Source organism: Corvus cornix, chromosome 15 (assembly GCF_000738735.6).
Source record: "Corvus cornix cornix isolate S_Up_H32 chromosome 15, ASM73873v5, whole genome shotgun sequence".
Lineage (NCBI taxonomy): Eukaryota > Metazoa > Chordata > Aves > Passeriformes > Corvidae > Corvus > Corvus cornix.
Window position 1 is genome coordinate 8,979,412 of NC_046345.1, and position 12,387 is coordinate 8,991,798.

General features: G+C 49.7%; 1 protein-coding gene across 2 annotated transcripts; it reads right to left on the reverse strand.

Moving 5' to 3' along the window:
• Window positions 1–1,403: 1,403 nt before the first annotated feature.
• On the reverse strand, window positions 1,404–6,280 carry LOC104688594 (derlin-2). Of its 2 annotated transcripts, none has more exons than XM_010398154.4 (7): window positions 6,150–6,280; window positions 5,975–6,037; window positions 5,258–5,331; window positions 4,679–4,772; window positions 3,107–3,302; window positions 2,555–2,645; window positions 1,404–2,027 (listed from the first exon to the last, which is right to left on the reverse strand). In XM_010398154.4, exons 1-7 carry the CDS (start codon window positions 6,240–6,242, stop codon window positions 1,913–1,915), a joined length of 726 nt encoding a protein of 241 aa, XP_010396456.2. In that variant the 5' UTR covers window positions 6,243–6,280; the 3' UTR covers window positions 1,404–1,912. The 2 variants fall into 2 exon arrangements, with proteins under 2 accessions (XP_010396456.2, XP_010396455.2); XM_010398153.4 differs by having other exon boundaries at window positions 5,975–6,040; window positions 6,150–6,279.
• Window positions 6,281–12,387: the final 6,107 nt, after the last annotated feature.

The window sequence follows — 12,387 nt, forward strand, 5'->3', positions numbered from 1 at the left end:
TGCTGCTGCATCTTAGCCTCCCATGTAAAACATGTTTTGGCTCATGGACATAAAAACTCCAAGCCTTCCTGAGAACACTTCAGCCTCCCTTTGTTATTTGACCAGGGACTTCGGCCAGCACCCTCTTCAGGGCATTCGACTAAAATAAGTGTGAAACTGCTGTGGCCTTAAATTAGCATCTGTGGTGCAGTTTTTTTAATTGCTGTGAAGTCTGTGATTACTAATCCTCAAATTCAAAATGAGGTATAGGCACACAAGGACTGCAGCACCTCTCTGCTTCTCAAGCCCAGAGAGGCTGTAGGAATTGTCCCTTGAAGCAGCCAGGGACAAGGCAGGACAGTCAAGGGATCAAGTCCAGAAAGATGGGAACTTCAGCCAGCTTGCTTTATGTAGCATTAGAACTATTGGGAAACAGCCAGAAGCCGCTTTCTTGCTCTACAATCACAGCTCCTCGGGTTAATCTGGTACCCTACCTAAAAGCATAGTCCAACTTTTACGTTTCAAGGCCCCATCTCAAGCAATTTAAAGCAGAACACTTGCAGACTTCAAAGACAAACTCTTTCTAAGGACTGAAACAGCAGTTCTGTTATCGTTAGGTCGCGAGCAAAGCACCGGGCAAGTACTTGTTGAGTCTGACACTGCTTTGCCCTTAGTACCACTGTGTCTTCTAGAACAAATTACCACCTCTACAGGCCTCACATCCTCTTCCTAGAGGGAAGCATAAGTGCAGCAAAAGAGCTTGTTCAAGTGAGGTCTGATTTTTGATAAAAGTATTTTCATTGGAAGACCACAGGGGAGCGGGAGTTGGTGTGTGTGGGTGGGTGGGTGTGTGTGCTTAATCAGATGCTGGTTACTTGCATTTCTCTTCATAGTTGGTGGTGGTGCACAAGTTTGAGCGGACAGCGCTGTTACTAAGTGAGCTGTCGTAACATACAGTGTGTGCAGATTTGAAGGCTTTTGAGGTCGGGTACAATCACAGTGTGTACTACATTAGCAAGAACAACCCGATCCATTTCATACAAGTGTCAAGGTAGGGACTAGCTTGTTTAGTTTTCCCCTGAAACTCAGATGTTTAAGTTTCAGAACTAAAAAATTCAACAAGAGTGGAATTACACTGCAGGTGCAGTCTTTATTACCAGTGTCAAGTGCTGCTTCCAGTCACTGCCTGGATCAAGTGTCCAGCTCAGTCCCTTTGTCCTTTCCCAGGCACCCCTTTATCCAATTAGACATCCCCCACACTCCTTCTCATGCTCTGTAGCCCTGCTGAAAGAAGAGGGGAAGGACATCTTCAGCTAGCCTGAACTTTGCCTTGCCCACCAGAAAAGAAAATCCCAAACCTGGCAGTTTTGAGCAAATTCCTGATGAATTGCTGCCTCTGCCCCTGGCAGAAATGGACACACAACTGAAAAATAAAGACTTTAATGTAAAGACTCTTTGGAAACAACCACCAGAAAAGGAGTGGGGGACATAAAGGAAAGAAAGAGGCTGAGCTGCATTCTACCATGGTACAGAACTACTTCACTGAAAGCCCACAAAGAGGTCTCACAACAGTGAGGGCCAGGTGCATCAGTCTTTGTACAGAGGGCAAGAGTGACCTGGCACACAGCAAGTCATTAAGAGCAGAAGGAGTAACTGGTTTAACACCCCATTTGATACTTATTCCACACCAGTTAACTGAGGAGACATCACAACTTCAGTCCCTGTCCCTAGAACACCTCTGTAAGCATTCAGGAGTTCTTACGTGCAAAGCTCTGTGGATCCACTTTGTACAAGGGGAAGATGGGTTACCCACACAAACAGCGACACACTACACAACAGAATGGCAACTGGTGTTATTCCAGTAGGATCTCTGGGCCACAACATAAGTCCAGCCAGAAGAGAGGAATCAGGCCACATGAAGAAGTCCCCCATGTTACTGTGGATGCTGCTGCTCGTTCTGGTCTTGGTCTCTAGGCTGGTGTTCTGGACGATCCTCAGGGAGAGGGTTGTAATTGGGATCCTCTTCAGGTGTGTCAAAAACCATCTTCCTGGCAAGGGACATGCCCATCCCACCAAGCAGGCAGGTTAGGAAACTGAGCTGAGGATGACAAACCCCCAGCCCTCCTAGGAACACCATGGCCCTCCATGACCAGGTTGTCATACCACAGCCACTGGCCTATTGCACCATCACCCACCATTCTGCTCAGCTCAATACACAGTGATGACAGTACCTCCTTCCTTGATCACTAGGTCAGATTTGAATGTCAGTGCACAAAGCAGAACATACTCTGCTTTCTTAAACCACAAAAATACATCAGAAAAAATCCTACTTCCATCTAGCATTTCCACAAGCAGTAAGAAGACTCTAGTTCTACTAGCAAAGCTGAAGGTAGCAGCATCTGCTGTATGGGCCCTGTACACATGTATATAATGTGCAAATAATGCAGCAAGGGCATGAACTGTGGAGCTGAGGTGCCGTCAGCAGGCAGTTGCCTCTTATGGTCACACTTTTCTATGGAAGTGATTAGGTTGAAAAAGCCCACAGCAAAGCCCAGAAAGAATCAACTTTACTTACAGAAAGCTAGGGGTTAAGAGCAACTTCTTTCCTCCAGGCTGGTTGGGAAAAACATCTTCCAAGAAATAATAGATATGACCCACTGCAATCCCTGGGGAGAGATGCCACCAAGGTCAGGCACAGCTGTGACTCCTTTGCCAGCTGAACCAGAGCTGCTGGCCAAAACTCTTAAGAATCCCTCAGCTGTGTGCCCACATCCAGCTCCCTCCAGAGCCATGGATGCTGTAGTTTGCTGTGATCAGCACAAGCAGGCAGGGAGCCCATCAGCCTGGGGGCAGCACCGCACATCCAGGAGACCAGACACAGCCTGAGTGTCAGGCAGAGCTCACCATATCCAGCTTCTGCCCCCAGGAAAGACACGCCAAAAAGCAGGTCACAAGCAAAAGCCCAGGCCCAGCCACCCAGAAACCCAGCCAACTCACTTTAGGAAACCCAACATCTTAGGTATGGTGGAACCAAGAGAGGGTGCCAGTGCCCCAGTAGCACCTATGAGAACTGAGCTCTGTGGCTGCAAGGTGTCCTTGTTCCCATCACCCACCAGCTTTGACTTACCCAGCAAATCAATGATGATGGAGTTGCCAAGGAGCAGAGAGAATCCCATCAGTACCCAGGGCAGGAAGGGGGCTTGGAAGTTAAGAAGCCCAAAGAAGTTCATGCGGATATAAGGGTTCCTGCGACTCCATACATACACCAGCATGATGGTGAAAGCCTGGCCCAGGAAAAACAGGCTGGCAAAGAGCCCAAACAGCTGGGAACTACCGAGTCAAGGAAAAACCTACCCACCCTGTGCACCACCTCCAGGCAGCACAGGGTGCTTTGTGACTAGGAAACCCAAACTAGAGGCAGCTGATCAGAGCATTCTGAGCCATTGCCTACGTCACCAAGCCTCTCCTGGCTGAGATATACTGACCATCACTGTCCCCACACACATCTCCCTCCATGCCACCCCAGAACAAGACACTGGAGTGGCACATGCAGGTTGTTCACTCCTTAAGCTGATGTCTACAACCACCGGAGACCAGAGAGCTCATATAGTCACCTTTACAAAATGAACATCAACATGACCTTTGAAGAAGGGCTCTCACAGTCTTACAGCACTTGGGACAGTGGCATATCTTAACGACTACCTCACATCCAGTATCTGTCTTCTACAGAAGAAGTTTAGCAGTGAGATGGCTCTTGGAATTCACAGTCCTCTTCTTTAGAGCACAAGGAGACAAACAGAGGCAAAGATTTCCTCTATCCTTGTTGTAGTTGGACTCCAAATCCACCCATGGTTAAGCACATGGCTGCTGCAGCCGCCTGGATTCTAATGGCTCACACAGCTTCATGCAGAGCTCTGTGAAGACAGCAGTGCTCTGAGCCATCTGCATAAGACAGCAGAAGACATTCAGAAAAGGCTTATGCTTGGGAGGGAAAGATATTTCACCATCAGATTACTGTGTCATGAAAAGGACTTAAGCTGTGTGATGGCACCTCCAGCTACTGACAGGTTGCAAGTTCTCAGCTCACACTGCCCGACGTGCTGACAATGGAGTATGTGGGCAGCCCACTCCTTATCCTCATGGCTCCATGTTCTTGTCTTTGCCCTGAGCCAGCCTCATGCAATCATGCTGCACTCACCAGAGCTCAGGCAGTGGCCCTGTCACAGCTGGACAGGTTCTTGGAGTAGAACACGTGGCTTCCTTTCAGGCTGAGCTTCCCGAGCACACTGCCACATGTCCTCTTCAGGGATGAGGTAGCCCAGCTCCTTGCCAGGGGCATCAGCACTTCTGCAGACACCAGCACAATCACAGGCAGCTTTTCTGTCCTCTAAGAACACTGGATGAGGCACAGGCCAAGACAAGGATGAGAAAGACAAGGAGCACAAACTGTGCCATAGAGCCAGAAACTGCCCCTGCACCACTTGCTCAGCAGAGCTCTCCCAGGTCACAGGACATGAGCCTGGCAGGCCTGGGGCACAAGACCCTCTGCCCTGAGGCACCAAGAAGGTTCCTAAACCAGCTGTGCTGCTCAGCAGGCAGGTACCTGCTCCACATCACAACAAAACCAGCATGCAGAGCCCTACATTATCCACAGCACCTCAAGAGACACCAAAGAGCCTAAACCAACTCAAAAGGATACTGTCATGAGAAACCCTCCAAAGAGGAACATGAAGACAAAGTCAGCCGTCCTCCCACGGAAGGAGCCTTCTTCTAGCATGCGGCAGTACCTGTACCTGAGAGCAGGAGAGAAGGGAGGGGTTGCAGTATAGGAAATTAACAGCTGGCTACCCTGTGCCCCACAGCAAGACTTTATGGGAAATAAGCTGCTGCAAGTTATTTCATCCCAGAAAGCTGTCAGCCAGGTGTCCAAGCCCCAGAGCAGAACAGTGCAAACTTCACCTCACACCACTGACCCCAAGGAAAGAAAGAGGCACCTGCTGTGCTTCAGCCAGAGCTCACCACAGGAATGGGCTCTGCTCTCCAGCATGAGCCACAGCAGCAGCACTGCCAGCTTCCTCAGCCTTTTGGCAGGGTCTGCCCCGCAGCAAGCGGAGATGGAGGGGCAGGAGGGTCATGGCTTCCATTCAAAAGAGCCAAGGGAAGAACCCACAGCCCTAGACTGCTGCCAAGGCAAGTCATGCTGGGGAAGAAGACAGATGGAGGGAATTGCATCTAAGCCAAAATGGGAGCAGAGAACTTCACTGAGACCAAAGGATACAGAAATATCATGTTGAAAAAGAAACTGAATCCCAGGGGCCCAAAAAAGAGGAAGTTGGTGATCAGCCTCCATATCTGAAAGAGAAGAGAGAGAGGAGAGGGAAAAGGAGGTGGACAGAGGTCTCTCCTCATCACATATAGAGCAGCCCATCACATCGTCCACAGGGAATGCTCAGTCATGCACCTGTCCCTTCAGAACTACCCCAGGACACCAGACTCTAGTAGGACATCCTTACATAATACTCTGATACATCAGGGTATCTCACCTTTTCAGGTGTGGGAAAGAAGATTTCTCTACTTTTCTGGAGAGGACAAGCAGCCACAATTCAGCACCCAGAGCCAAATTAATTACTTTTCACGCTTCTCTACAATAAAGCCTTCTCCAACCAGCCCAACAGCAGCTGCCACACACAGTGTAATAGAGAAGGAAGAGATGGGTTCTGAGTCAAGGAAAAAAGGAAATGCCAAGATGGTGTGTGGCAGGGAAAGGCTGGAAGGAGTTATCTCCATGCAGGTGCCTGTGACAAGAGGGGACGCTGTGTTGATGACCCAGCTTGCACCAATCAGGGAAGGTTGGAGTAGTGGGAAAGGAGCCCCTTGGAATGACACAGCACTCCCTGGCCACCCTAGGGAGCAGGACACCCAAGGCCCATCCTGTCACACTCACCCCTCGCTGGGAAGAGGCACAAGGGGCCCCAAACCCCATGCAAGGCCTCACCTGGAATTTCCTGAAGATAAGGTCGGGGTTGAAGTACAGCTGGAAGGGGGTGATGAACTCCAGCTGCTGTGGGAGACAGACAGAGCAGCTGCTATCACCCGCTGCCCTCGGCCAGCCCCGACTCCCGCCCCGCAGCCCCCCGGGACCCCGTGCCCCCGGCCCGGTCCCCGCTCACCACGGCGGCGGTGGTGAGCACGCAGGCGGTGGTGTAGGCGCGGGTCACGGCCGGCATGCCCAGGTACTCCTGCGCGAAGCCCTGGTACGCCATGGCCGCGCCGCACCGCCCTCCCGACGCGGCGCCTTTAACGCCGCCCCGCTCCTCCGGCACGCTCCGCCCCCGCGGGGCGCGCCCGGCCAATCCCCGCGCGACAGGCGGCGCGCGCTGGCCAATAGGAACGCGCCTCATGGCCCCGGCCCGCGGCCGCCGCCAACCCGGAGCGGACCCGCCGCGGCCGGGATGGGACCGGCCCCGGGCCCGCCCCCGGGCCAATGGCAGCGGCAGCGCCGGGGACGGGCGGACGGGGGAGGGCGGGGACGGGAAGCGCGGGTTACGAGAGTTCCGGGGTCGGCAGTCACCGGCAGAGGATGGCGAAGCACCTGGGCTGGGGTGGCACGCCGCACGCGGGACTGTGCGGGCCGGGGCAGTGCCCGGGCTGAGGCCCGGGTTCTGGGACAGTGACCTGCCCGGCGGGGGAAGCCTGCACCCGGTTCCTGCACCGGCCGAGTTAGCCGCGGTGCGCTAAGATGCGGTCCCGCAGTGTCGAGAGCCGGCGGCTGTCAGCGCGTTGTTCCCCGCGCACCCGCTGGCTCGGAGGGAGAGGAACCCGCTGCGGGGAGCTGGGCTGGGAAGAGGGCGGCAGTGCCGGTGCCTCAGCCGGTGTGCTGGTTGCTTCGCTGATCAGAAGGGCCTTGTATTCACTAAGGCACAAAGGACTTCGGGTTTTCAGTCATTCCTGCTAGAACCTCTCCTGCCTCCTGGATGGAGCAGTGAGGCGTTTCCCCAAGCTGTGCGAGATCGCACCGGGCTGTCGAGGTCGCACAAGGTCGCTGGAAGAAACCGAGAGATGTGTGGTCCCACCAGGTGCCGAGGGCGACTTGGGGAACGGCGGCAGCACTTGAATTCAGCCCTCAGGAGAGAGCAGAGTCTCTCTGCTGCTCGCGTGTCCAACACAGACAGTGCTCCTGAAAACGGGAGCTGATAAAGATCTCCAAAATCCCGATATCCTTCACTCTCCTGCCGACTGTGCTTTCCAGACCTGTCTGCCCTGCTCAGGAGTCTGGTCTAATGTTACAGCCACCCTGGATTCAGATGAGGAATGGGCCTGGTGTTGGGTATGTGCTGGAGAGGGTTAAGCTGTCATCAGAGCCTTAATGAGCCCTGAGATTTCCCTTTAAACCCTCAGTTAATGGGAAATGAAATTACCGACGGGGGAGGGAGTCTTTGTGTCTTCCACCATCTCCACCCCGACTGCCCTTTGATGAAATACAAAACCCAGATGGAAGATGACAGGACATGAGGATAAAGCAACATACTGAGGGAGAGAGGGGAGAAGGCAAGAGACCAGTGGGCATCTGTTAGACCAGAGAATGGGCTCCTGAGTGCCCTGGGCACTGTGGTGCTGAGACCACCTCTGATGTTGCTGGGGGAGAAGGAGAAACTGCTTCAGGTCAGAGCTGCATTAGGGATCCTGGGAACGGACTTGAGCGAGGAACTTGGACCCCAAAATGCAGCAGTGTCAATAGGGTTGGTTACAGGCTTTTGGTGGGAGCTGGGATGGATGTGAGAGCTCTGACAGTTGAGAAGAGTTGATCTTGCAGGGAAATTCATCAGGCCAGGAGCTCTGCAAAGGGCTGCCCTTATTCATGTGGCTGTTTCAGCCCAAATGCTGTGCTGCTGCAGCTCAGCCCTCCAGCATGCCACAGAGCTCCCAACCCAGCAGAATGGGCAACTGACTCGAAGAACTGAGAGTCAATACATGAATAATGAATGAAATAAATGAATAAATATCCTGTTCCTTTGTGTGGTGAATTAGAGGTTTCCTATCTGCTCTTGCTGCCTATGGGCACCAGAGAGAAGCTGAGTTCATGCACCATGATTCCTGCCCTGTCCTTGTTTGAACCAAGGCTGGGAGATGAATATTGGGAGCCTCTCTGCTGAAAGGAGGCTCTTGCTAGCTCCACAGAGATGAGAATCCAAATAATCAATCCCACTTACTCTCTGTGAAAGACTGTGCAAATTAGACATTGCATAAAATCTAAAAAAAAGTAATAATCAGTTTCTCAATTCTCTTCTCTTCCCTTCTTTTCTAGCCAAAACTGGAGAACTCTATTTGTTCAGGCTTCTACTTAAGGCTTCTTTTCTAAGGTTTATGGGGGAAGGGGGAGAAGTGATGAAGTGCATCGGGAAGCTCACCAGCTCCCACTGGGAGAGGCCAAACAAATCTCAGTGTCACCCTGAGTTCCCAGGCTGCTTTCTGCCCGTGATCTCACTCCCTTCGGAACTCAGCCAAGCTGACTTCATGCACTACAGTACACCCAGGGCAGCTTTAGTCTTTATTACAATCCGTGTCACATTTTATGGGTTTTTGGAATTATGTCCTTCCACAAGTTCCCATCAGCCCAGCCACATATTTGGGTTCACATACACACCTTCGTAGTGATGCTGTCATGCAGCCTTTTATAAAATCATGAAATCTAACTAAAAGCCTGAAAAAAAACAAAGCCAAACTTTTTGTCTCAGCTGCAAGAAGGTAAGAAGGACTGTCAGAAAAATGCTGCCCAGGAGTTCTTTTTACTGATTTCCTCCTGCCTTATCCTGTCCTCCTGCCCCTGCCTGAGGACTTGAAGCAGGTGTAGCATAGTGATGTACCATTGCTTCCTGCCATCTGCTGGGTTCCCCTTCCTTTTTGGAGCAGTTCAATTGCTGTCAATGTGCAGCATCAGCTTCCAAACCCAAGATGTCAGAAACTCAGAGTTTCCATACAAATATGTCTGATGCCCAGACTTCAGTCCATTTTGGACAGGCTTTGAAAAAGGTCTCTGTCTGCAGGCTCTTGGAGCTGCCAGAGGAACTAATTAGAAGAAGTCCCAACTGTAACCTTTGCACAAGTCCTTCAAAGGAAGAACTGAAACATGATGGTTTTAGAGGCAGCTCTTTGCCAGAGAGTATTTACCCATTCTGTATCTGCAGGCTCAGTAATAGTAACCTGCAGCAGAAATTCAACAGCTTCCTGTCTCAGTTTCTGCAAACCAAAACTGCAGAGTTAGAAAATAGAAAAAAATGCTATTAACTCTCCCCATGAGTTAAACAGCACATAAACCTCAAGAAGGCACATGAGCAAAGATAAATGGGCTGTTGCAGCATTCATCTCTTTTGTTTGTAGTAAATTATTGTGTGTAATTCATGTTTCCTGTCCATAAATACCAGAGGAACTTGAAGACATGGAATCCATTCTAATTCAGTGAAGACAAAAACAACTCCTTTTGAGCCCATCTGGAACTTGTTTTTATCATAATTGTTTTGGGTTCAGTAATGAGTTCAAGATCTAACTGCTGTCACTAATTGTTTCAAGAATAAACAGATGCTTTGTTTAAAGGCAGCAGTTCCCATTTTGCCCAGCACAGCAGTCCCCGGGGTTGCAGGATGAAAGGAGCTGTGCGCCATGTCAGCACAGGCCCTAACGAGCATTGGCGCCCTTGGCAGGGCGCTCACCCCTGCCTGCAGCTGATGGGGCAGGAAAACAGCCCCCAGGCACGCACTTGGTGAGTGTGCAGCCAGTGACATGTGCCCTCTGCTCTTTAACACCATTGGCATTTTGTTTGTAACTTCATCTGATGACATTTTGCAATGTGTCCTACAGTGACAAGTCATACCTGGCGCGATGACACACAGGCATCTCCTTCAGCTGGGCTGTAGGGTATTCAAGGGAGAGCGTTCACTCCCAGGCCACATAACCCCAAGCCCCTTGCTTGGAGTAATGCTCCACCCCCCTGCTTACAGTCCCAAATCTTCCCTTCATCTGAAAACAAAGATACCCCCACACACCCACTCTGAGAGACCCCCCCTACCAGGATATGAGACCATGACAGTTCTGTTCAAGGTCTCACCTATGGTGCTCCCCAGGACATGCCATGCCTGAGACCCCTGATAGCCTTGGTGTAGAACAGGTCTCTACATGACTGATGCCCTGGCACTAGGAACAAGTGAGCCACACCAGCCAGGGGACCTTTCTGGAAGGTTATTTCAGCTCCCAAACTCAGTCCTCGGTGGCATGGACAAGAGGTGCCGAGAGCTTGATGAAGCTGTTGTGCATAGATAAGCTGTGTAATCATAACTGCTTGAGGCACTTGAAATGTTTACTTTTCCCTATATAATAGCCATATATAAATTCTTTCTCCTTCGTTGAAGGATTTCTTGTTCCAAGTCAGCTAACTCTGGAGTGTGATGGCTAAAGTCAGGAGAAAGTGAATCATACAGAACTGGATGGATTCTTAAATTTGTGTGTTTGTTAGAAAGAAACTAAAGATAGCACTTAGAGTTCAGCCCTCCAAGGATTTGTGGTTTGCAAAGGGTTTGCTGTAAATCACAGTTAATGTTATTTTTATTTCCTATGGTTTTTAGTTCAAAAATACAGCTTTGCATCTGGCATATCATGAGAAAGAAGATCACATTTAAATCTCCTTGAGCAGAGCCTCATCACATATCCAAATAAACCACTTCTTCCAAAACAGCTTCTGATCATCAGTTGAAGACATCAAACAAGAAAATGTCTGTCTCTTTGCACAGTTATTTTTCTCCAGTGTTTAATAATTCTTGTTAAATTCTTCTGCCTTGTGATCTGTCCCCTACTCCATAGGTCACCTCCCACAGCTGTCAGTAGGGAATATCCTTCAGGGGCCTTTATTTTGTAACATCCATTTCATAAGCACTGTGGCCAAATCAACAAGGGAACTGAAAAACAATGCTTGTGTCTTATGAAAAGAGGTCTATGCTCAGCTCACAATAGTAGCACATCAACTGAGCATGCTGTCAGCTGCTGAAGACCCCTACAAGGAGTCAGAAAAGGTATTTGTACTCTGGTTTTCACCAGAGGCAGGACTACATGTCCCAGTCCAGCTGCCTCTCAATAAGCCAGGGCACAGCTCTAATCAAAAGCTCTGTCTGAAGGGACTGTTAAATAAGAAAGCAGGATAACTCTGACACTCTGACAATGCTGTACACGTTTTCTTTTCCTCTGATGGGAACATTCAGCAACATTTGATGCCATTTGGTAGAGTGTAAATGCTCTTCTCATACACACAGAAATAGAGGTTTTGTTCAACCAAGCACTTTGTTCTCTCTGGCCTTCAGGTCACCCAATTTCAACAAACTGCCTGCATCAGTGTCTGATACAAAGACGGAAGGAAAGGAAATAGTTCAGCCACAGCATGACCTACAGCTCACAATGGACTGAAAAAAAGGTATTTGAATTATTTTTAGGATTTTGGGTTTCCTCAGTTTTCCCAGAGAAGCTCTGTTGCTTATCAGGAGGAGGAAAAGGCGGACTGCTGATCCAACATACAGAACATACAGCTATTCTTCTGGTATCCAAAAATCCTAGCTAGCAAGGGAAAGCAGCTAGTTCCCTTGGTTGTATCAGCCCTTGTGTCCTCAAAGGACTCAGCTCCCATGTATCTCCACTGGTCTGGAAAGTGTCCCAGTGACTCTGTGTGGTAGCAGAAGCTCTGTCAGCACTGGGTCCCTGCCCTGAGAAACCTCTATGATGAAGCTCATTTCCTGAAGTTCTTATACAGTGTTTTGAACTTACATAAATTGTGGGGTTTTTATAAAGAACATTAGTGAACTCCTGGAACTGAGAATAATAGTGTCACAGCAGGGCACTAATTTCCTACAAAGAAAATCCATTTCAACAGCTAAGTTCCATAAACATTGCTTTCACCATGAAATCAGCAAACCTGCATGTTTCTTGAGAAAGCTGCTTGTTTGCAGATCTTATTATTTGTGTTCTGTATTCTATGTGAGTTCTGCAAGAGTAAGGACAAGCAAACAGAGGTATTTTGTATCTCACAGTGATGATCCTTAGAGGAAAGTGAGAAAGGTTTGCAAAAATAGCCAGGCTAGAGCTTGGGAAAGTCAGCAACCAGCCAGGGAGCCGCTCCAAATTTCTTCTGCAATTTACAGTGTAGCGTTTGTAGGGAGAATTCATCCTGTAGATCCAAGCCTCACAGATGGAAATGGGGCCCTTTTTCTCCCCTTGAAGCTGGTCCAGATAATTCTGGTGTAAAAACAGACTAAAACATTGGAACCTCTCAGTTCGTGACAGATCAAAGAGCATGTGTTGATGGTCTTTCCTAATGGCGGGATTACCACTTACTCCTGCAGTCAGATAATTGCAGGCAGAGACTGCCATCAC